Raw genomic sequence first — 25,538 nt, 5'->3', positions numbered from 1 at the left:
TGGCTGCAGTCTAGTGACTACTTTCCACTACAGTTGTCTACACTATGCCACACCTGCGTGCCCTGGCACGTACATCAGACACTTTTGGGCATGCTCTGGACAGCACGTGTGCCGTAAATGACTCGCACCTGCACAGGATTAAGGTGCAATCAGCACACCTATATAAGGACCTGGAAAAACATTCACAGATTGTGAAGTATTGCGTTGCTAACATATTACGGAGCCTTAGTTCTTGTTTGCTTCTCTTGGTTTCTGATCATTTCCTGTTTCTCGTGTTTGTTTCCTGCCTAGTCTTTGATTGTCTGTTTGTGCCTCACTCGACCTATTACGTGTTTCACCGTTTCTCAGTTTATGCTCGCTGATTCAGATTGTTTGCCTTTTTTCACTTTTCTTAATAATAAATGATCTTCGGCATGGCGGTGTAGTGGTTAGCGCTGTCACCTCACAGCAAGAAGGTCCTGGGTTCGAGCCCTGGGGCCGGCGAGGGCCTTTCTGTGCGGAGTTTGCATGTTCTCCCCGTGTCCGCGTGGGTTTCCTCCGGGTGCTCCGGTTTCCCCCACAGTCCAAAGACATGCAGGTTAGGTTAACTGGTGACTCTAAATTGACCGTAGGTGTGAATGTGAGTGTGAATGGTTGTCTGTGTCTATGTGTCAGCCCTGTGATGACCTGGCGACTTGTCCAGGGTGTACCCCGCCTTTCGCCCGTAGTCAGCTGGGATAGGCTCCAGCTTGCCTGCGACCCTGTAGAAGGATAAAGCGGCTAGAGATAATGAGATGAGATGAGATCTTCTCCACTTAAATACGTCTCCTATCCATTCCTGACAGAATACTTCGCCCACCTGACACACTAAGCAACATATCTCTGTCACACTGTGTTTTTGGGAGGTCAGTGTTCGGCAGGCAATTGCGGAACTGGAACAAAAACAATTACTTTATCTTCGCCTGAGTTATAACTTATTGACATGAATTACTATTATACAAACAATGATGTCAGTAAAAGATTCTAACAACAGCTGGTATTGGTAAATATTAATGTAAACAAAAATAGGTGGTCTGTTACGATCATCCCTCCACCATGTCCACTTGCCGAGATCTGAGTGGCAGTCACGCACCTCTGTGGTTGCCATTGTGACCATTCTGGTACAGCTCAAACCGGTAGGGCTCTATCCCGAACCCTACAGTTTCCCTCTCCTCCTCTTCCCCAACTAATTCCTCTTCATCCCCATCATACAAGATATGCGCTTTGTCCGAAATCATTCACTACTCACTATATAGTGAGTTCACCATTTTGTAGTGCTGTCCGAATGTACCGTATAGTAGGAATTATTACACCCTATATAGTGGACTCATAGGCAGTGGCAAAGAATTCAGCCTTGATTTAAAAAACACAAAACTGAAAGATGCAGTAAACACAAAGTACTTTATATTTATTAACGGGGGAAATACACTCAGTATAATATGTATTTATCACAAAAATACATGCATGTATTATTTTGAAAACCCACCATCCGACTGAATTGGCATGTTTTGTGTTTAATGATGTAAATAATGGCACAGTAGTGTCCGAAAGGTTTTTTTTTTTTTTTTCATTTTACCAATGAGCTCATTTATAGTCCTCTATATAGAATTCCCTAGAGTAGTGAATGAGTGACTGATTTCGGACATAGTCCATAGCTTACAGCTCATGTTCTGTCATGAAAACATGTTCTGTAGGCGTGCCTTCCAGGCAGGGGTTCCCCGATCTACGTCATTTCTGGTTTGGGCCATTCTCGGCGGAAGGGAATTCCAGGCATCGCTTCGTGACAGGAGGTTTAATTGTTTTATTTTGTTGAATTTTCATCTCCACACCTTGCAGTTACATCAAAAATTGAAAGTTTGTGTTAAAATCTATAAAATGACACCGAGGAGACTTGTTCGTGTCAGTATCATTTTAAGGAATTGACAGTTTGGAGCCCTCTGATCTCAGGGAGAGGAATTGTACTTGCAGTGGAAGCTGGAGTTTTCCCTCTCACTCCTTTTGTACTTTTTGTCTCGTGAGCACTGAGGAAACTGTGTTATGGAAAGTTCTGATGTTTTGATTTGTTTTATATATCCTTTGTATTTCCATGATTCAATATAGAAACATTAACATCCTGATAACATAATAGCAGAAAGCATGGAACATACCCAGTCATATCAAATAAGAAGGACTCGTTAATAAATCAAATTATGTTTCATTTTCATGAGAATCTACAGTACCCAACTACTCAGCTACTAAATTCACAATGATATACTAACGTCCTACACAGCCATGATATATGTTTTTGTCTATTTAGATGACTTGTAAAATTGCTAGTTACTGATTGAATTCGGCTACACGCTCCTACTCATTAATCAGAGTAGTTTATGGAATAACGAAATCATAGAGTTTAATAATTAGCAGTTGTTGTAGCACAAATTCATCAGTGTGACATTAATTAACATAAAAAATGCAAACATAAGGCTGAAATTCACAGACCCCAGTGAGATTGGCTGCACATCAGTGTTGTTAATCATAATAGGATTACTTCCAGTGTAGAAATCACAGACTGCACTTTTAACAGGCAAAACAAAAAGTAAACGAAATGGTTTAAGAATGACTGTTGTGTACTAAAATGTAAAAACATTTAGAAGGTAAATAAATCAAAATAAAGTACGACATTCTACATTTTTTTTAAAATAACTTGTAAATAGGATTTGCATTTTTTTTTAACTTTGTGACTTATACCCTTGTCCAAAAAGCCTGCTTCTAAGAACTAGCATTCAAACTAGCGAAAATAGTGTGAGAACAGTATGAGGCATAAAGTAGCATGCTGACTAGTGTGATAATTAGCTAGCTAGCATGAGTCATATTAGTTGTTTTACTCTTATTTTTTAATCTTGGTCATACTACAATTGCCTTGAAAATATACTGTGTTAATGATTGTACTACTCTTTAAATTTCTTTCTTTCTTTCTTTCTTTTGGTCACGCATCCTCGGTGTATTTCACAGCAGCATATCCAGAACTGACGAGCGGCTCATACTCGCGTCTGCGTCTCTGCCGTGCATACAGAACCAAAAGGAGGACGAGGATGAGAAGAGTGAGACAAGAGCCGGCAACAATGAATGCAGCTGGGTAATGACCTGCATCTGCAACACACACAGATTTAAAATAAATAAATAAATACAATCCCGATTCCAAAAAAGTTGGGACAGTACAAATTGTAAATAAAAATGTAATGCAATAATTTACAAATCTCAAAAACTGATATTGTATTCACAATAGAACATAGACAACATATCAAATGTCGAAAGTGAGACATTTTGAAATTTCATGCCAAATATTGGCTCATTTTAAATTTCATGACAGCAACACATCTCAAAAAAGTTGGGACAGGGGCAATAAGAGGCTGGAAAAGTTAAAGGTACAAAAAAGGAACAGCTGGAGGACCAAATTGCAACTCATTAGGTCAATTGGCAATAGGTCATTAACATGACTGGGTATAAAAAGAGCATCTTGTAGTGGCAGCGGCTCTCAGAAGTAAAGATGGGAAGAGGATCACCAATCCCTCTAATTCTGCGCTGACAAATAGTGGAGCAATATCAGAAAGGAGTTCGACAGTGTAAAATTGCAAAGAGTTTGAACATATCATCATCTACAGTGCATAATATCATCAAAAGATTCAGAGAATCTGGAAGAATCTCTGTGCGTAAGGGTCAAGGCCGGAAAACCATACTGGGTGCCCGTGATCTTTGGGCCCTTAGATGGCACTGCATCACATACAGGCATGCTTCTGTATTGGAAATCACAAAATGGGCTCAGGAATATTTCTAGAGGACATTATCTGTGAACACAATTCACCATGCCATCCACCGTTGCCAGCTAAGACTCTATAGTTCAAAGAAGAAGCCGTATCTAAACATGATCCAGAAGCACAGACGTCTTCTCTGGGCCAAGGCTCATTTAAAATGGACTGTGGCAAAGTGGAAAACTGTTCTGTGGTCAGACGAATCAAAATTTGAAGTTCTTTATAGAAATCAGGGACTCTGTGTCATTCGGACTAAAGAGGAGAAGGACGACTCAAGTTGTTATCAGCGCTTAGTTCAGAAGCCTACATCTCTGATGGTATGGGGTTGCATTAGTGCGTGTGGCATGGGCAGCTTACACATCTGGAAAGACAACATTAATGCTGAAAGGTATATCCAGGTTCTAGAGCAACAAGATTCAAGATTAACTTTGTCTCACAAAGTGAGAAATTTGTTCTAGGCCATTCGCCCATGCTGCAGCCACAACACAGAACATACAATACAACACAATAACAAACATACAATAGATATGCACATCCATATCATACAAGGTGCTTAAAAGTGCAAGAAACATATGCTCCTATCCAGACGACGTCTCTTTCACCTTGCATTTTCCAACATGACAATGCCAAACCCGCATGGGTTTCCTCCGGGTGCTCCGGTCTCCCCCACAGTCCAAAGACATGCAGGTTAGGTTAACTGGTGACTCTAAATTGACCGTAGGTGTGAATGTGAGTGTGAATGGTTGTCTGTGTCTATGTGTTAGCCCTGTGATGACCTGGCAACTTGTCCAGGGTGTACCCCACCTTTTGCCCGTAGTCAGCTGGGATAGGCTCCAGCTTGCCTGCGACCCTGTAGAACAGGATAAAGCAGCTAGAGATAATGAGAATGAAGAAGAAGAAGAAGACAATGCCAAACCACATACTGCATCAATTACAGCATCGTGGCTGCATAGAAGAAGGGTCCGGGTACTGAACTGGCCAGCCTGCAGTCCAGATCTTTCACCCATAGAAAACATTTGGCGCATCATAAAACGGAAGATACGACAAAAAAGACCTAAGACAGTTGAGCAACTAGAATCCTACATTAGACAAGAATGGGTTAACATTCCTGTCCCTAAACTTGAGCAACTTGTCTCCTCAGTCCCCAGACATTTACAGACTGTTGTAAAGAGAAAAGGGGATGTCTCATAGTGGTAAACATGGCCTTGTCCCAACTTTTTTGAGATGTGTTGTTGTCATGAAATTTAAAATCACCTAATTTTTCTCTTTAAATACATTTTCTCAGTTTAAACATTTGATATGTCATCTATGTTCTATTCTGAATAAAATAAGGAATTTTGAAACTTCCACATCATTGCATTCCGTTTTTATTTACAATTTGTACTTTGTCCCAACTTTTTTGGAATTGGGGTTGTATATATAACACTTTAGCACCAAAACTAGCGTATGTACCTGTGAGGTCGATCTCATAGGAATAGCCCAGCTCAATAGAAGGAATGTAGAGTTCCTCATTTGTGACCGGAGGGAAGAAAGGAACCATGTTAAAATGCCGATTGTGGCCAATTGGAGCCATTTCTTCAGGAAAACTGTCTTTTTTTGGGAAGCGTCGCAGCCATTCTTCAAATATGGCATCTGTGAAGGCATGTAACACCTGAAATAGTAAAAAGATGTTAACGTCTGACATTACTGTCTGTATGTCTCTCTGTCTTTATCTGTCTATATTTTATCTTTTTGTCTATTCATACAGCTCTATCCTGTCTAATTCACATGCTTTCCATCTAGAAGCAGAAACTAAAATCTGTTCCACTGGTGTTTATCACCATGCAGATATGGACCAGTGGGGTGAAGCTGGAGTGATAGGAAATTATATGGCTGCACTGGATGGAGTGTTTTGGAAAGTGAGCTCACAGACACTGTCATGATACATTACTTTTTGTGAGGACATGCACTCAACCATCATACCAGTACATCATTGATTTATGTGCTGTGTATGGCTGTGAAAATGGACTCACAGTCCCTGTGGGTTCAGCCATGTATGGCCGAAAAAACTAATTCTGATCTCTCACCACGAAGATGGGGTCGTTGGCGGCAGAGTGGGACTGTGCGCTCGTGCCGCTGAGGAAGTCATGGACAAGGTTGTGTAAGCCTGTCACAGCATTGTCAAGTTCTCCGTCCACTTTATTAAAACCCTCCAATGTGTTTCTGTGAAACAAAACAGTGTGTGAGGACATGTCTGTAGGAACTCAATAGTTATAATATGTATATATTTTTTTTGCTGAAACCTGGCAAACCTGATTAATTATCTTATTTCAAATACAGCTGAAAAAAGCTATGCCTAAATCCACTCCAGCAAGATGCTAGACTATATGCTGGGTGACTGTGTGTGGAAATGGAGGTGTGGTCAAGCATTGGTTTGTGAATGGAGAGTGAAGCAGGGAGAAAGAGGCAAGAGGAGGAAGAAGTGGAGATCCAGGACAGCTCTTTCTGTGTGTGTGTGTGTGTGTGTGTGTGTGTGTGTGTGTCAGAGTGAGACTGTGAAACAATAAATTTGCTGAAAAGTGCAAATTGAAAGCGGAAGTTAATAAAGCATCAGTCTAAGTAACCCACCTGTTTCCATCCCTTCAGTCTTCCACACCCCATAAAGTGTTATGCTGGTGCTGGGAACTGAAGCTATAGCACCATCATGGAGCTCTCGCCCTTTGCTGACCTCATCTATGTCCTCATCAACACCTTCCAAAACCAGCACCAGGTGCTCATTACCATGTGCATGGAGCAGGAGCAGCACTTCCAGGTGCTGCTGAAGGCCCAGCAGGAATATCAGCAGGTGCCCCAGGGCCAGAGCCAGGGCCCGGGCCCAGTCCAGTGAACAGAGCCATGCCAACAGGCTTTCACTCAGGTAAAAGCTGTACTGTGTGGCGGGCCACTATTACACTCCCATGACTTTTCTCTCCCTTTTTATTTTGCATTGAACAAAGGGCTGGTGCTGTTTTGTTCCAGTTGAAGGGGAGTAGCAACCAGTGCTGTACATCAGACAGAAGCTCTTGGTGTGAGAGACAAAGTACAGCACCATCGAGAAGGAGTATCTTGTCATCAAGTGGGTGGTCCTCACTTTTCAGTACTACCTGCTGGGATGCCCTTTCCCTGTCTGCTCAGATCATGCCCCTCCACCGCATGAAGGATGCCAATGTGCGGATCACTCATTGGTATCTTGCACTGCAGCCCTTTTAAGTTTGAGGTGGTCTGCAGGCCGGGGGCGTAGATGGCTGTAGCAGATTTCCCTTCCCACCGGGGGGAGTCAGTTGCAGGCCGGGCGGCTCCCTGGCCTAAGATGGGCGATGGGGTTATGTGGAGGTGGAGGCATGGTCGAGCATTGGTTTATGAATGGAGAGTGAAGCTGTGGGAGGTGAGTGGCAAAGGGATTACACCTAGGACTGATTAACAGTGATGACTGTGTGTGTCTGTGTGTTTCTGTTGCAGTGATGGCCAAGGGCTTAAAAGAGGGGAGAAAGAGGTGAGAGAAGGAAAAAGTGGAGATCCAGCATGGAGCTCTGTCTGTGTGTGTGTGTGTGTGTGTGTGTCAGAGTAAGACTGTGAAACAATAAAGCTGCTGAAAAGTGCAAGGTAAAAGTGGAAGTAAATAAAGTGTCAGTCAGAATAACTCATCTGTCTCCATCCCTTCAGTCTCTCAAACCCTGTAAAATGTCACATTGTGTGTTGTTGATTCTCAACTGTTCTAAAAATTCACTATAATTCAGCCTATAGCATGACTCAAGTGTGATAGTTATACAGGTAGTCGTCGACTTATGACCTATGCAACTTACAACCGATCGACTTTACGACCGTCTGGTTATGACTGACAAGTGTTTCCCAGCTGAGCTAGCTGAGCGTACGACAGTTTCCGCCCCAGCTCCCGGCAGCGCCCAGCATCCAGCCAGTGTTGCCAGATACTGCTGACGGTTTCCAGCCCAAAATATGTTCAAAACCTGCCAAAATGCACTTAAAACCACCCAATCTGGCAACATTGCATCCAGCCTCTTCTATTATGTGTGCAGTGTTTCGCTGGACAAACAACGAGTGAGTTACAGCGCGCGTACGGCTTAACCAGATCTTATGCTATAACGTGCGCAGCTGGTAATCAAAGTAAATTTAATTTTTCTGTTCTGTTACACTGTTCTGTGTCCAATGTCCAAAATGAAAAGTTAGGTTTCAACTGTTCAGCTAAAAAAAAAATTTAATTAAAACGATTGTGTTGTTGAAATGATGTTTGCAATTTATTTATAATCAAAAACTGATACAGGTGGATGAAAGAGTGATAGTGTGATAAAGTACTATACTAGTACTACTGAGTGATAAGTCCTAGTGAATGCTTGATAAGTAGACAATAATAAATAATTAGGTGTATTTTCCGGTGCGCACTGCGCATGCACTATGACTCAAAATAATATACCAGCAAGAAATAAAAGTTACTTTCACCCCTGAGTATGCAGTGTTTGACTTAAACCAAATAATGAGTCAAGGTAATGAAATAAGAAAATGTTGATAAAATAAGACTTTAAGATGATTACAATATCATTACACATCACAATATACTTACGTTCATTTAACATAGGCCGACCTATGACCAGATCGGTTTACGACTGGTCACTCGTAACCAAACGCAGTCCTAAGTCGACAACTACCTGTATTATGGTTCAACAATGGTAGATAAGAATACGTGGGTACGAATACGTAGACTAGAATTTGTCTACTCTAATTTTCTGCAACGATATATTATTTATAAACATATGAAATGTCACAATGATTCATACATTTACAAAGAAAATCAAGGTAAATAAATGAGATTTCAGTATTTGTTGTACCTGAAGCTGAAGGTGGAATTAGTAAAATATGGTGGCCTGTCAAAGTCTCGTAACTGGAGGCAGCTGTGCACGTCATCCATCGATGGCAAAGTAATTTTTCCTCTTTCATTCAGACCACGACGTAAAGGTCCCTCTCTTGTTCCATTACACAGCGTCACCAAACGGTTATATTCATCCAAGCTAGAGTGGAAGAAAATTTTTTTAAATTTAGTTAATTGCTTAGAAGAGATTATGATATTCAACAGGCACAATTTTCAGAGATGCTTCAAAATGCCGTCACTCTCAGTGGAATATATTCACAAGCAGGGTGTGTACATACACAGCTAACACATGATGAATGCTGTCTTCTACGGCTCCTTATTTTGAATAAACATGGATGTCATGTTATATTAAGTCCATGAGTGCAGCTGTGTCGAAGTCCATAGTACACTGGAGCACTATGTAGTATGCTAGTAAATAATAATAATAATAATAATAATACTCTGAGCACAAAATCCTAGCGCTCCCTAAATCTTATTCTCAAACATTATGTCATAACATAAGAGGAGAGGACTGATGTAAACATGTTGTTGTGTATTTGGGTTTGAGACAAACCTGTCACACACAATTCCCCAGTCACTGAATGGTGATCTAGGGCTGATGAGTGAGGGGTTACTGGGGTCTTCTTCTCCCAGAAGGTCATCAGTGCACACTTCACACTCTGAGCCACCCGTAGCAAAGTTCCAATAAGGGATAGCAAAGTTTTCATCACCAATCAGTTTCTAGAGACAGAAAGAAATATAAAGAAACTGATAGACATTAAAATGAGTCAGAAGTTGTGAGAAAGTTGTATGGAGTTATTGACAGTTTGATGCCACCACAATATGCAACTGGGGGGACGGCACAGTGGTGTAGTGGTTAGCACTGTTGCCTCACAGCAAGAAGGTCCTGGGTTTGAGCCCAGTGGCCGGCGAGGGCCTTTCTGTGTGGAGTTTGCATGTTCTCCCTGTGTCTGTGTGGGTTTCCTCTGGGTGCTCTGGTTTCCCCCACAATCCAAAGACATGCAGATTAGGTTAATTGGTGGCTCTAAATTGACCGTAGGTGTGAGAGTGTGAATGGTTGTTTGTCTCTGTGTCAGCCCTGCAATAACCTGGAGACTTGTGCAGGGTGTACCCCGCCTCTCGCCCATAGTCAGCTGGGATAGGCTCCAGCTTGCCTGTGACCCTGTAGAACAGGATAAGCGGCTACAGATAATGGATGGGTATATATATATTTTTTCACAGATTAAATGATTAACACCGCAATGTTGTGCTGGACCTCATAGCAGATGAAATGTTCAGTCAGTTTATCCTTGAAAGCAATGAGACATTTTCATTACATGAGAGCACAACGAATTAAAAAAACCAATGATGTTATTTGAGATATCAAAATAGTGAAAGAAAGTTTCATAAAATAGATTATATCCCACAGAAACATTATGATTTCACAATCTTGTGGTTTCATTAAGCTGCACAGTTAACTGTCAGCACTTTATATACAAAAAAAGCAAGATAACATGCCATGTGCTGGATCAAGTGCTATTTTATAAGCCACTGAATAATGGGTGTGGAAGGCATTTTGTTGGCTAATGTTGGAGCCCAGAAATTCATGTGTATCCTGACTCTGAATACAAAAAACAGATAAATATCGATATCCCTTTTGAGCTTAAGTTGCCAACTCCTAATATTCCCTTGAAGCTTATTCACTAATCTTGATCCTTAATCTTTCCTCTTTGAAAAAGGGTTACCTGAGTTTGTCCTGATTTGTTCTCTTTGTCTGAGAGAGTGGCTGTACAGTAGAAATCTTTAAATGCTATAACCCTTACTCTGATTGTTGACCCTTGACCCCTCTTCCATGAGTAGCCTTACTCAGCGGGAGTACATGTGCTGTTAATCAAACAGGTGTTATCCCAAACCCTTAACACTAACTAACCCTAAACCCTTACTTTAACCCTTCAGTACTGTCACCTGTAGTTACTCAATTATCAGTGTCAAGATTGTGAGACAAAAAAACAAAACAAAAAACAAAAAAACCCACTGGATTCAGATTTAACCGAATGGCATTAAATTCCAGATGATCATGACACCTGGCCTCTGACTCTGGAGTGAGTGTGTTAGTTTTACTCACCTGAAGGTCTTTCTCCAGACTCAGTAGATGGTACCTGTGCCAGGTGATGAAGGCAGGGCCTTTATGGGAAAAATCGATGGCTTTGAACGGCCGTCCTGGACCTGAAATTCAACCATAACATTAAATAAATAAATTACCGCTCTAATCAGGTCATTACAGTGGAGTTGTTTAAGGAATGAAGCTGCTTGATAAAGTGCCTCTCATTTCTAATCATATTTGTAAAGTTTCATTAAAATTATGCAGAAAATTGAGTAACTACATCAGTTATTTACAGGATTACTGAACCTCTGCTCCTAAACCCTAGCCTCAAGTCTAAACACTAAACGAAATATAAACACTAACCTTGAAGCCTAAACACTAAACTGTAACACTAAATCTAAACCCAAGCCCCAGGCCCAACACTAACTCTAACCAATAATGCCAACCAGGGGTGCCACTAGAAATTTTGAGCCAGATGAAAGAATATAATATTGCCCCCCGCCAAAAAAACAAACAAAAAAAGACCCTTAGTTTATCCAGAGGAAGTATTAGTGTAATTTTCTAACAAAAAAAATATACATTTTAAAAGTCTGAGTTTGTCAAACACCAGTAATGACCCACTGGATCTGAACACCTCCACTGAATTGGCAGCACGGTGGCCTCACAGCAAGAAGGTTCTGGGTTTGAGCCCAGCAGCCAACGGGGGCCTTTCTGTGTGGAGTTTGCATCTTCTCCCCGTGTCTGTGTGGGTTTCCTCCAGGTGCTCTGGTTTCCCCCACAGTTCAAAGACATGCAGTTAGGTTAACATGGGACGGCCTTGGACTGAAGTGCTCAAGAGTGGTGGCGCATGTACGCAGTGGCTTTGCTCTCCTATGATGAACTAAATTTCATTGTACATTTGTGCAGTGACAATAAAGCCATTCTTCTTCTTGATCACAGAAGACACAGACCTTGTTTATAGCCTGATATTACTTTTCACCACTAGGTGTCAGTATTTAGTTAGCAACCTACCCAGGCTATAGCTAGTACATAAACTAGTAGATAAGTATAAACTTAGTTTAGACTGGCTCTGCTGTCGCAAACACACTTCCAAATTCATCCTAATGTCTCCTTCATGTACTGACTCTTTATATGCAGCTAAAGTTCTAGGTTGATGAATAACTATTTAATTGATAGAAAAAGATTACATGGTGCACTGCAAGAAATACACCGTGTTTTTTTTCCTTTGTTGGCTGTGCCAATTTACAGTGTCTTGTAAAAGTATTCATCCCCCTTTGTGTTTGTCCTGTTTTGTTGCATTACAAGATGGAATTAAAATGGATTTTTAGAGGGTTAGCACTAGTGTTGCACCGATACCGATACCAGTATCGGGCGGGGCCCCGATCTGGCACTAAAATGGTGGTATCGGTATTGGCGAGTAGCAAGAAATAGGGCGCCGATACCATTTACCGATGCTAGTATGACACTTGAACGCAGCCTTCTCTCTCCCGACACTCACTACACTCTGTGTTGTGTGATCACACATGATCACTGTGCATGCCTGCCAAGCACGCCAAGCAGCTATTGCTATTGACCTGCTCCAGACCAATGAGAGCGGGCCAATAGCCGCTCTTAACCAATACAGGGGCAGCTTTTTCATGCGGAGGAAAAACAAACCACGAGAAGAAAATGTCGGCGGTCTGGATATATTTCAGCATAGAAACTCCGGCGAGTACAATGGCTACATGGAAGATTTGCGGCCTGAAAGTTTCGAGAGGTGGAGTTAAATCGGCCAGTTTCAATACCTCGAACCTGATAAAACATTTGAAGACGAAACATGTGAACGAACACAAAGAGTTTCTACTGGATTCACTTTGTATTAGTCTTTTTCCTGTTTCACAAAGGTAAGCAGCAGCCTGACAAAGCCATGATAGCAATGATTTTAAGGCGGCACGGTGGTGTAGTGGTTAGCGCTTTCGCCTCACAGCAAGAAGGTCCTGGGTTCGAGCCCTGGGGCCGGCGAGAGCCTTTCTGTGCGGAGTTTGCATGTTCTCCCCGTGTCCGCGTGGGTTTCCTCCGGGTGCTCCGGTTTCCCCCACAGTCCAAAGACATGCAGGTTAGGTTAACTGGTGACTCTAAATTGACCGTAGGTGTGAATGTGAGTGTGAATGGTTGTCTGTGTCTATGTGTCAGCCCTGTGATGACCTGGTGACTTGTCCAGGGTGTACCCCGCCTTTCGCCCGTAGTCAGCTGGGATAGGCTCCAGCTTGCCTGCGACCCTGTAGAAGGATAAAGCGGCTAGAGATAATGAGATGAGATATATATATATATATATATATATATATATATTTCAAACGGAGTGGTATCGGTATCGGCCGGTACTGCACAGCCAGGTATAGGTATCGGGGCCAAAAAAATGGTATCGGTGCAACACTAGTTAGCACCATTGGATTTACACAACAACCAATTAACTTCATAAGACACATAATAAGTTGAGTAAGAGCCACCTGTGTGCAATCAAAGTGTCACATGGTCTGTCACATGATGTCTGTATAAATCAACCTGTTCTGGAAGGACCCTGACTCTGCAACACTACTAAGAAAGCAACATGACTACCAAGGAGCACTCCAAACAGGTCAGAGACAAAGTTGTGGAGAAGTATAGCTCAGGGTTGGGTTATAAAAAATATCCCAAACTTTGACTATCCCAAGGAACACCATTAAATCCATTACAGCAAAATGGAAAGAATATGGCACCATCATAAACCTGACAAGAGAAGGCCACCCACCCAAACTCACAGACCAGGCAAGAAGGGCATTAATCAGAGATGCAACAAAGACACCAAAGATAACACTGAAGGAGTTGCAAAGATCCATGGCGGAGATGGGAGTATCTGTCCATAGGACCACTTTAAGCTGTACACTCCACAGAGTGGGGCTTTCAGGAAGAGTGGCCAGAAAAAAGCCATTGCTTAAGAAAACACATTTGGAGTTTGCCCAACAGCATGTGGCAGACTTCCCAAATACATGGAAGAAGATTCTTTGGTCAAATGAGAATGAAACTGATCTTTTTGGCCATCATGGGAAATGTCATGTGTGGCACAAACCCAACACCCTGAGAACACCATTCCTACAGTGAAGCATGGTGGTGGCAGCATCATGCTGTGGGGATATTTTTCATCTGCAGGGACAGGAAAGCTGGTCAGGACTGAAGGAAAGATGGATGGCACTAAATATAGGCCACTTCTGGAGGAAAACCTTTTTGAGTCAGCCAGAGACTTAAGACTGGGACAAAGGTTCACATTCCAGCAGGACAATGACCCTAAACATACTGCTAAAGCTACACTGGAGTGGTTTAAAGGGAAACATTTAAATGTCTTGGAATGGCCTAATCAATACCCAGACCTCAATCCAATTGAGAATCTGTGGCATAACTTGAAGATTGCTGCACACTAACGCAACCCATCTAACTTGAAGGAGTTGAACAATAACAACAAATATAAATGTGAACAATGGCAAAACATACAAACAAACAACGAACAATGGCTAAACATACAAAGAGGTCAAATGGCAGAGAATAAATCCCTCACCCTCAAATATTAGTATCTTAATGTTCAACAGCCCCACATGAGTTAGATAACCACTGTACATACTCTACATGCAGTTTTAAAGTGACTTATGGGCTTTGTTGTGCAACAGAGCAGAACATTTTTAACGCAATAAGGAATTTTACATCAACAAATTAGTCATACCATGCTGCCTGTAAATGGATGCATCAAAAACAGAAAAGAGTATTCTCTCTGGCTGCATCATGGCTTAAAGAGGGCCCTGGCTCTAAAGTATCCATAACCTTAACCATAAGGTACATAATTCAGAATCTGTCATATAATCATACTAACACAGTGTGTTGTGAGAACTATGTGTATGTACGTATTACTAACATTTGGATGGAATGAGCTGCATTCCATTACTTGGTTAGTAGCATCAGTTGATCATAAAGGGAAACAAATACTGTATCTGAAAATGGTGATCTTAAAAGTGGCAATGACATTATTCCCTTTACATTTTAAGTCAAGCTATCTAACAATCTTTTTAGCCAGTTTTTGTCCATTTCATATGCCAGTTGTACGTTTTATTATTGGAATGTCTATATGAACGTTATCAGCTAAAATTATATTTGCTTGCTATAGCTAGCTGCTCACATGGTTAATGCAGCATAAATACTAAAAATCGGTCTGCATGAGCCTTAACCCCAAAGCCATCGGCGTCGCCAGGGGTATTTTACTGGGGCACGTGCCCCAGTATAGATCTGTAGTGCCCCAGTAAAAAAAATCCAGTGACGAAACGCTCTGAATTTTAAACTTGGGAATAGCTGCAATTTAATTAATTCATAACGTGGGGTAGGCTAACCGATGCGCGAAGAAGACCATCTACAATGCTTTTACATTGGTAGTTTTGGCTGGCCTCGCGCACACTAAGCAATGTGAAAAAAGTGTGCGCGTGACATGAGTAACATCTTGGTTGCTATGGGGACCGCAGACTCCAGCAGCCCTCAGATGCAATGAAATTCAGAGCAGGGGAAACCATCTCTCCGTGTTTTTCAACTGTTTACAGGTTAGTAGACAGTAATTCCACTGTCATTTTTGTAACACACACACACACACAGTGGTGCTTTTGGATTGTGTTTAGAGATGTTCAATGCTGAAAATGCGTGTGCTTACAAAGATATGTTTGGTGATTTAAAAGGTATCAAGTGTGAATACTGTTGGCCATTAAGTACTCTTGGTTGAGTTTAAAAACTCGGCGGTGTTGTATTGTATGTTAATATGTTCTTTTACAATATTACCAACAGTATAAGTATTACATTGCTATTATCACAAATGTTGCAAATATTCATACTGTTATTATTAAATGATTGACCTGGATTCAGTGTCCTCGTAATCATTTTGAGTTTTACAGCTCTAGTGACTAGTTTTAAGCAGGCCGTTTCTAAATATAAATATCAATATATAAATATATATTACATAAAATATAATATATATTACATAAAATGTAATATATATTATATAAAAAATATAAATATAAATATAGTGCAAAATTTTTAGCTCGCGCGCTTCGCGCGCTCGCATACATTTCCTGTGCCCCTTTTGTGCCCCAGTATGGTCTTGGGTCTAGTGACGCCCCTGCCCAAAGCCCTTTATTCACAGACTGCACTGTAAATACATTATCAACAAAATCTCATCTCATCTCATTATCTCTAGCCGCTTTATCCTTCTACAGGGTCGCAGGCAAGCTGGAGCCTATCCCAGCTGACTACGGGCGAAAGGCGGGGTACACCCTGGACAAGTCGCCAGGTATCAACAAAATACTGCTCACCTTCTTTTGTTTCAACTGGGAGGGTTTCTTAATCCTGAGGCTGCATTTATGCATGTTGAGGATCAAGCTCACTAGCTTGATCACTGCATTAGTGATCAAGCTAGTTATTAGTGGGCATCTTAACCTAGCTGGTGCACTAGCTGTATAGTGGACCTACAAATTCACTGAGCTCTTTGCAGACCAAAGTTACATTCATTATTCATCTCATTTTCAGTGCAATAAAGGTAACCTATGAAATATTTAAGTAAAAATGACAATGCATTGTAAATTAAGTTGTTATTTTGATCATCCAAGCAATGGTTAAGCCACAATAATAATCTTCTGTAGCATTAAAGTTAGCGTGTTAGGTTAATAGCCACCAAAGGAAGGTCAGTGAATAAATCTACTTTTCTTCAGAAAAAAAAACTGCGTGACTAACTGTCGGCCCTTTGTCTCTCTCTCTCTCTCAGCTTTCCGCTGCCCCCCTTTACATTTCTGGTAACCTAACTTCTTCATGATGGTGTCAATTTACTGATGGTTCACCATCAGTTCTGTTTCCATCGTGCACAGCTAACATTAGTGCTGGATTGGAAAGCAACAAACCTAATGCGGTGTCACACTCTGGCTCTGCCTACGCAAGACTGTACCATGTAATGAATAGGGAGAGGGGTGAAATATAAAGACTACCTATTCTAATAATTTTGCGGAAAATGGAAAGCCAAACCAAAAATGTGTTGTATTTGCTCAATATAAGAGACAAAATTATTAAAAATATTTTTATTAAATGAACTTACACATGGTAATAATATTAATATTGTCCTGTGAGGGCCCTCTGTCAATGCTGGGTCCTTAGAATTGTCCTACCCCTCCCCTCCCAGCACCCCTGATGCCAACTAAACCAAAACCTTCATGCTAAGCCTAAAAACGAAGCCCTCAGCCTGAACACTGATCTCAATTCTAAACACTAACCCCAGTTTTAAACACTAATCTCAAGCCTAAACACTGACATCAAGTCTAGTATATTTCCAACTCTTAACACAAACTCTAAAAACTTAACTGTAAAATTTGGTGTTTTAACCCTGAATGTGACCTCTGAACTCTTCAGTTCCTTTAGTAAGCACCTTTAACCATCCATCCATTATCTGTAACTACTTATCCTGTGCGGGGTCACGGGCAAGCTGGAGCCTATCCCAGCTGGCTATGGGCAAGAGGCAGGGTACACCCTGGACAAGTCGCCAAATCAATCACAGGGCTGACACATAGAGGCAAGCAACCATTCACACCCACACTGACTGTCAATTTAGAGCCACCAATTAGTCTAACCTGCATGCCTTTGGACCGTGTGAGAAACCAAAGCATCTGGAGGAAACCCACGCAGATATGGGGAGAACATGCAAACTCCACACAGAAAGGCCCCTGTCAGCCACTGGGCTCAAACCCAGAACCTTCTTGCTGTGAGGTGACAGTGCTAACCACTACACCATTATCCTCTAGCCTTAAACCCTAAACATAAACCCTTCATCTCTTTCCCTAGCTCCTAACACTTTAATTAAAACATTATTTTATATCGTGCTTTAACTCTTAATGTTGACCTTTGATCCTTCCTCACCGAGCAGCGTGTCCCTCACGGAGTAGTAGTGTTGCCAGACGAACAGGTCGTACACAGTGATGTTGCTGAAGCGTGTCTGGTTGGTTTCGCGGTCGATCAGGCCAAGCCAGTGCTCAGTGGCAATGACATACTGAGGGTGTATGGTGCGTTTGGAAAGTTGCAGTGCCTCCAGGAAGATCTGCCTCTCCTCTACACTCAGAGTCATGATGTTCTTCCGGGTCACAGGAGCCTTGCGGAGATTGCAGTTTGGCCCTGTCCAGCCAAATTTACACTCGCCACAGTCAAAACCAGCAAAGTTACCTGACAAATGTAGAGGAAAACAATTTTTAGAGAATTTATGATTTTTAGAAAGTAGTGATCTTTAGAAGGGAAGGTCAGACACCATCTCTCATGTTTATATAAGATGAAGAATGTTGTTTTGTGTTACACTGTTCTATCCTACAAGGTTATCTTAAGTGTGTCTACGTGCAGAGATAGAAGAGAAGATGCCCCTGACCGTTAAAGGAGATAAAAAGGGGACATCTGATATATCAGTCATGCTAACCTGTATAAAACAGAGTGTATGAATAAAGAGGGCACTTCTTTGGGTGAAACGTTTTGTGATTCACTGGGAAGCCTACTTTTGCAAAAGTATAATAAATATCTCATATTTCTGTCTGCTTTTTCCTAACAGCCTTGAGGTTTTTCTACCACACAAGAAAACGCAAGGGTATGTCATGGAAAGAAATAGAGTCAAGATGGACTTCAATGACAATCACATTCAGACTCAAAGCACTTAGAACCAATGCGAATGATAACATAACACTAACAATGTGGCAAAATGTCAGTGTTAGCCCAGAACACTAACAAGATCACACATTTTGCCTTTGAAGTGTACATATTAATACTGGCTAAAAATAATAATAAATTATTGTATATGTGGGTGTATTATCAGCAGGTTCAACAACAGAAGACCATACCCCCACCAGAAAATCGCCTTTAGGTTTTGGTGCAGACTGGATTAGGAGCTTTAGCTGATACACAACAGGGCGCGTGATGGATCATGCAATAAAATAATACACTTGTGTGTGTGTGTGTGTGTGTGTGTGTGTGTGTGTGTGTGTGTTTAAATTGTACTACAAACTGAATTCTACAGTATATTGACTATTGTACACAGTACTGTATATATGGCGAAACACAGGATACATTTCTACAGTCTTTCTTTTCCTTTCCTTTCGATTTTCTTTGTAAAGCACTTTTACCAATGGACATCTTCAGAGAAATATATAAATTCCGTAAATAAATTTTAACACGGAATAAGGTGTCATGAACCTTATGTACCTAGGAGAGGGAAAACTGATTCCAAACTGGGGTAGACAGAGCCCACAAAGCCTTTTCAGGCAAATCTGTCTAGGAGAAGGAAAACTTCGAAATTATCCACAATGGTAGAAGGGCTTGGGATCTCACTACCACTTTGGATCCTGAAGAGCAGTGGAAATGACAAATGACAAGCAAAGTTCATACCGGCTTAGATGATGCCCGGGTGACCAAGGTCCGCATCCTCTGTCGGGCAATCAGGACAGGGTTGAAAATTTGGCTACTGGAAGGCATGACATGCACCATGGACAAGAAAATGGGGGAAGTAACAGTGACACAACCACAAGAAGAACTGACAAGGCAATAAGATTGCAAAAAAGATTTAAAATTGGTACATGGAATATAAGAGGACTAAAGAAAGTTGGCAAAGTTAAACTTCTGGCGAAAGAACTTGTACGGGTAAAAATCAGCATACGGTATGTGGTTTAACAGAAACTAAGAGTACACAAAGTGGAGATTTTAAGACTGAAGACAGCCACATAATTATAACATCCGGAAAAGAAGGCAAACAACATCACAGAGTTGGCATGTGGATACATCGAGAATATATGAAAACATTAGTTGAATATGAACCAGTCAATGAAAGAATATTGGTAGTGCGACTCAAAGCGACACCTGTAGATTTAATTATTGTGAACTGTTATACACCTACAACAGCAGCAGACGAAGAAGAACTGCAGAAGTTCTATGAGAGACTGCAAACTGTACATGATAAATGGAAAAACAAAGGAATGTTGATCCTATTAGGAGATTTTAATGCGAAGGTAGGAGAAGAAGCAGAAGGAGGTGTAACAGGCAAATTGGTGAACGCAATGAAGTGGGACAAAATCTAGTTGACTTTTGCAATGTTAATGATCTGAGCATTGCAAATACACAATTTCCACAACACAAGAGAAGAAGGTACACATGGACATCACTAAACAGAACAGTAAGAAATCAGATTGATTACATCATAATGGCCGAGAAGTGGGAGAAAAGTATTACAAAATGCAAAGCATACCCTGGAGCGAACATAGAATCCAATCATCAACTCTTAACAGCAAACATAAAAATAAAATTGACTATTATTAAACGACCAAAGCAGCGAAGGTTACACATAAGCAGCCTTTTGAATGAAAAAACAGTTGAATACATATCAAACAGGTTTGAGTGTCTAGCTGAATGCGATGGAATTGAGGAGCAATGGCTACAACTGAAAACTAACATGTTAGTGGTAGCCAATGAAGTTGTCAGTAATGAGAAACAAGCGAGGCAGAAAGAGTGGATTACTGCTGAAACAATGAAATTAGTAGATGAAAAACGGAAAGCAAGGAAGGAAAATCCAGAAAAATACAAAGAATTAAAGAGTGAAGTTCAAAGAAGAATATGAAAGGAAAAACAACATCATATTGACACAATAAGCGAGGAACTTGAGAAAGAAAACAAAAGTGGTAATACCAGGAAAATGTTCCAAAGTGTTAAGTGATTGACAAAGAAATTTTCACCAAGACTCAATGTGGTAAGAAGCAAAGATGGCGTGATTCTTACAAATCCCGAAGATATTGCAAATAGATGGAAAGAATACTGTGAAGACCTTTATAAAGACAAAGAAATCAACTGAACAATACTAGCCGAGGAACATGAACCACCACCATTAAAAAGTGAAGTTGCTAGAGCTATATCTCGATTGACTAGTAGAAAGGCAGCAGGATCAGATGAAGTGCCAGCAGATTTATTTCAAAAAGGAGGCAAACCTGTGCTTAACAGGATGCATAGACTGATAACATCAATATGGGAGGCAGGTAACTGGCCAGAAGAATGGACTGAAACAACATTCGTGACTATTCCAAAAAAAGGAGACCTTGCTGAATGCACAAACTATAGGACAATAGCTTTAGTTTCGCATGCCAGTAAAATTATATTGAAGATAGTGTTGGATCGTATCCAGGCAAAGACAGAAACAGAACTAGCACAGGAATAAGCTGGTTTTAGGCCAAGAAGAGCAACAAGAGACCAAATAACAAATCTAAATCTCATTATGAATAAGGCAAGAGGGTTCCAGCAACCGTTGTACTTGTGCTTTGTAGATTTTCAAAAAGTGTTTGATTCTATACATCATGACAAACTTTGGTTTCCTGTACCATGCTAAATATGGGGTACTCAGCACAACTAGTTCAACTACTTTCAAATTTATACAAGAATCAGAGGGCAAGGGTACGAATAGCAGGGACAGTATCAAAATGGTTTCGAATACTTAAAGGAGTGAGGCAAGGATATGTGCTTTCGCCATACCTGTTCAACATAGTGGCAGAAATGGTAATGAGGGATGCGTTAGATGGATTTAAAGGTGAATTCCAAATGGGGGAAGACGAATATGTAACTTAAGATATGCAGATGATATCGTATTAATAGCAACATCAGAAAAAGAACTATAAGAATTGTTGGACAGATTAATTAATGCAGGAAAGGAGTATGGTTTACCAATTAATACCAGCAAAACCAAGGTTATGAGACTTAATGGTAAAAATATTGATGTGGTAACCGAGGGGTCAAAATTAGAACAGGTGTCTGAATTTGCATACCTTGGCTTCAAAATTAAAGAAGATGGAGACTGTTACAAAGAAGTAACGGCACGTTTGGGACTTGGAGCAGCAGTAATGTCAAAGTTAAATACTATACGGAAGAATAGAGCGAGGGCGGCACGGTGGTATAGTGGTTAGTGCTGTCGCCTCACAGCAAGAAGGTCAGGGTTCGAGCCCCGTGGCCGGTGAGGGCCTTTCTGTGCGGAGTTTGCATGTTCTCCCCGTGTCCGCGTGGGTTTCCTCCGGGTGCTCCGGTTTCCCCCACAGTCCAAAGACATGCAGGTTAGGTTAACTGGTGACTCTAAATTGACCGTAGGTGTGAGTGTGAATGGTTGTCTGTGTCTATGTGTCAGCCCTGTGATGACCTGGCGACTTGTCCAGGGTGTACCCCGCCTTTCGCCCGTAGTCAGCTGGGATAAGCTCCAGCTTGCCTGTGACCCTGTAGAACAGGATAAAGCGGCTAGAGATGATGAGATGAGATGAGAATAGAGGGATTAGCATAGCAACAAAATAAAGATTGGTAAAGGCACTTGTCTGGCCGGTGGCAACATATGATTGAGAAGCTTAGGTAATCAGGAAGAATGAAGAGAAGAAAATTGATACGTTCGAAATGAGGTGCCTGCAAGAATGATGAGAATACCATGGACAGCAAAGAAAACAAACGAAAATGTTTTACAAGAGGCTTAAGTCGATCGTCAACTGCTGGAAATGGTTAAAAGAAGGAAACCAAGTTACTACGGTCATGTCTCGAGACAGTCGGAATCATTAGAGAAGGACATTCTATTCGGCCTTCTAAATGGAAAAAGAAAAAGAGGAAGACCAAGAAGAAGATGGATGGATGACATCGTCACGTGGACAGCGCTGTCGGCACCAGATGCATATCGAGCGATGAAAAATAGAACAGCTTGGAAGCAAATCGTGGACACTGCAGCCCACCGTCAGAACGATGATATGGGCGAATGATGATGATGATGAAATAAATTTTAGTTCGTTTAATTTATAACTTTACCCCAATCTTAACAAGTGGGAATATTTTGGGATACGATTATTAAACCTCATTAATTAATTAATTAATTTTATTCTTATAGTCTTGTTCTATTGGTAAAAGCTTATATTAATCATTTCTTTTTAGAAAGAAGCTAAATTATCTGCCAATACAATAAGAAAATAAATTTAAATGGAATTAGTAAAAAAAAAAAGTAGAAACAGGTTTAATATACTCATATTTATTGTAATCGATAACAGGAACTCCTTCTGTGCGCTTATAGTTTTAAAGACTGTCCTGAAGCATGGCACTCACAGTAACGCGTGTATAGAGAAGAGAGGCTTTACCAAAGCATGTGCAAGTCTGCGTGTAGAACTTGGTGGGCCAGCGCTCACGGTCGTCCACGTTGCGCAGCGTGTACGTGCCCCCCCACGGCCGCGTGTCCGTGCGCACAGTGTCGCAAGCCCCGCGTCCGGAACGCGCGCCGCACGCATCTTCCGCATCGGAGCTCGGGGATGGGCAGCAGCGCTTCGACACGATCGCTTCCACCGTGCTGCAAGCGCGCGGAAACTGCGCCCGGACACCCCGCGAGAACGCGCAAAGCACGCACCAGCACACGAGCACCTTCATCAGCAGCACGGCCCTCCTCATCATCCTAACCTAAGAGAGACGAACCAAGAGGAGCGGGTTTAAATAAAAAATAAAAAAAAAATCAGGGCGTGAGTGTGTGTGCGCGCGCCCCCGTTTCCCAGAAGGATTAGAGCAAAGGCCTCGTGGTCATCACCTGACGAGAGAGAGAGAGAGAGTAATTTAAAAACTGAAGAATAACCCTCGGGCAAATTCTCATAGAGAACATTAAGTGTGTGTGTGTGTGTGTGTGTGCACAGCAAATTCCCCAGTGTTGAATTAACACCCAGAGTGTTTATATTGGTCCAATTGGACCAATATAAACACTCTGGGTGTTAATTCAACACTGAGGAATTTGCTGTGTGAGAGAGAGAGAGAGAGAGAGAGAGAGAGAGAGTGAGTATGAAATATTGTGTATTGCATGTGTCCAGTGTCCAGCTTACAAAGCTTGTTAAATGACTGATGGAAATTATTTCCTTGTGTGGAAAGTTCAGAGGTGGTTCCATTACATAATCAGAGATGTAAACGATGGTGTTTGGAACTGGACATCACAATCGCTGGACAATTGAACTGATTAAAAAAACATACTTTATTATATGTAGAAAATGGCATTTAAACAATGAAATATTTTGCAAATAAGACAAGTAAACCCACTTGTTCCTTTCTCTGAAGTAAATATGATGTATTTGTTTCATGCAATAAATTATGTGAATTTATATATATATATATATATATATATATATATATATATATATATATATATACACACAGTGGTGCTTGAAAGTTTGTGAACCCTTTAGAATTTTCTATATTTCTGCATAAATATGACCTAAAACATCATCAGATTTTCACACAAGTCCTAAAAGTAGATAAAGAGAACCCAGTTAAACAAATGAGACAAAAATATTCTACTTGGTCATTTATTTATTGAGGAAAATGATCCAATATTACATATCTGTGAGTGGCAAAAGTATGTGAACCTTGGCTTTCAATATCTGGTGTGACTCCCTTGTGCAGCAATAACTGCAACTAAACGTTTGCGGTAACTGTTGATCAGTCCTGCACACTGGCTTGGAGGAATTTTAGCCCATTCCTCCATACAGAACAGCTTCAACTCTGGGATGTTGGTGGGTTTCCTCACATGAACTGCTCGCTTCAGGTCCTTCCACAACATTTCGATTGGATTAAGGTCAGGACTTTGACTTGGCCATTCCAAAAAATTAACTTTATTCTTCTTTAACCATTCTTTGGTAGAACGACTTGTGTGCTTAGGGTCATTGTCTTGCTGCATGACCCACCTTCTCTTGAGATTCAGTTCATGGACAGATGTCCTGACATTTTCCTTTAGAATTCGCTGGTATAATTCAGAATTCATTGTTCCATCAATGATGGCAAGCCGTCCTGGCCCAGATGCAGCAAAACAGGCCCAAACCATGATATTACCACCACCATGTTTCACAGATGGGACAAGGTTCTTATGCTGGAATGCAGTGTTTTCCTTTCTCCAAACATCACGCTTCTCATTGAAACCAAAAAGTTCTATTTTGGTCTCATCTGTCCACAAAACATTTTTCCAATAGCCTTCTGGCTTGTCCACGTGATCTTTAGCAAACTGCACACGAGCAGCAATGTTCTTTTTGGAGAGCAGTGGCTTTCTCCTTGCAACCCTGCCATGCACACCATTGTTGTTCAGTGTTCTCCTGATGGTGGACTCATGAACATTAACATTAGACAATGTGAGAGAGGCCTTCAGTTGCTTAGAAGTTACCCAGGGGTCCTTTGTGACCTCGTTGACTATTACACGCCTTGCTCTTGGAGTGATCTTTGTTGGTCGACCATTCCTGGGGAGGGTAACAATGGTCTTGAATTTCCTCCATTTGTACACAATCTGTCTGACTGTGGATTGGTGGAGTCCAAACTCTTTAGAGATGGTTTTGTAACATTTTCCAACCTGATGAGCATCAACAACGCTTTTTCTTAGGTCCTCAGAAATCTCCTTTGTTCGTGCCAAGATACACTTCCACAAACATGTGTTGTGAAGATCAGACTTTGATAGATCCCTGTTCTTTAAATAAAACAGGGTGCCCACTCACACCTGATTGTCATCCCATTGATTGAAAACACCTGACTCTAATTTCACCTTCAAATTAACTGCTAATCCTAGAGGTTCACATACTTTTGCCACTCACAGATATGTCTCATCTCATTATCTCTAGCCGCTTTATCCTTCTACAGGGTCGCAGGCAAGCTGGAGCCTATCCCAGCTGACTATGGGCGA

The 25,538-nt window shown here is 41.2% G+C and overlaps 1 protein-coding gene across 1 annotated transcript; it reads right to left on the bottom strand.

The window, feature by feature from the left end:
• Window positions 1–1,486: 1,486 nt before the first annotated feature.
• dct (dopachrome tautomerase) lies at window positions 1,487–23,284 on the bottom strand. Its single transcript, XM_060937244.1, has 8 exons — window positions 22,981–23,284; window positions 17,732–18,031; window positions 10,811–10,911; window positions 9,260–9,426; window positions 8,666–8,845; window positions 5,873–6,008; window positions 5,259–5,457; window positions 1,487–3,147 (listed from the first exon to the last, which is right to left on the bottom strand). Exons 1-8 carry the CDS (start codon window positions 23,282–23,284, stop codon window positions 2,984–2,986), a joined length of 1,551 nt encoding a protein of 516 aa, XP_060793227.1. The 3' UTR covers window positions 1,487–2,983.
• Between the last annotated feature and the right edge of the window lie 2,254 nt (window positions 23,285–25,538).

Source organism: Neoarius graeffei, chromosome 13, assembly GCF_027579695.1.
Source record: "Neoarius graeffei isolate fNeoGra1 chromosome 13, fNeoGra1.pri, whole genome shotgun sequence".
Taxonomy (NCBI): Eukaryota; Metazoa; Chordata; class Actinopteri; order Siluriformes; family Ariidae; genus Neoarius; species Neoarius graeffei.
This window is presented reverse-complemented; position numbering and strand designations above follow the sequence as displayed.

Bases quoted from the DNA above. Each gene is read 5' to 3' on its own strand.
- dct (XM_060937244.1), bottom strand. From the start codon at position 23,284: ATGAGGAGGGCCGTGCTGCTGATGAAGGTGCTCGTGTGCTGGTGCGTG. The intron at 10,912-17,731 runs GTGAGGAAGGAT...GTTGAATTTCAG, and splicing joins CGTGAGGGACACGCTGCTCG to GTCCAGGACGGCCGTTCAAA. The intron at 8,846-9,259 runs GTTTGTCTCAAA...CTTCCACTCTAG, and splicing joins TGGGGAATTGTGTGTGACAG to CTTGGATGAATATAACCGTT.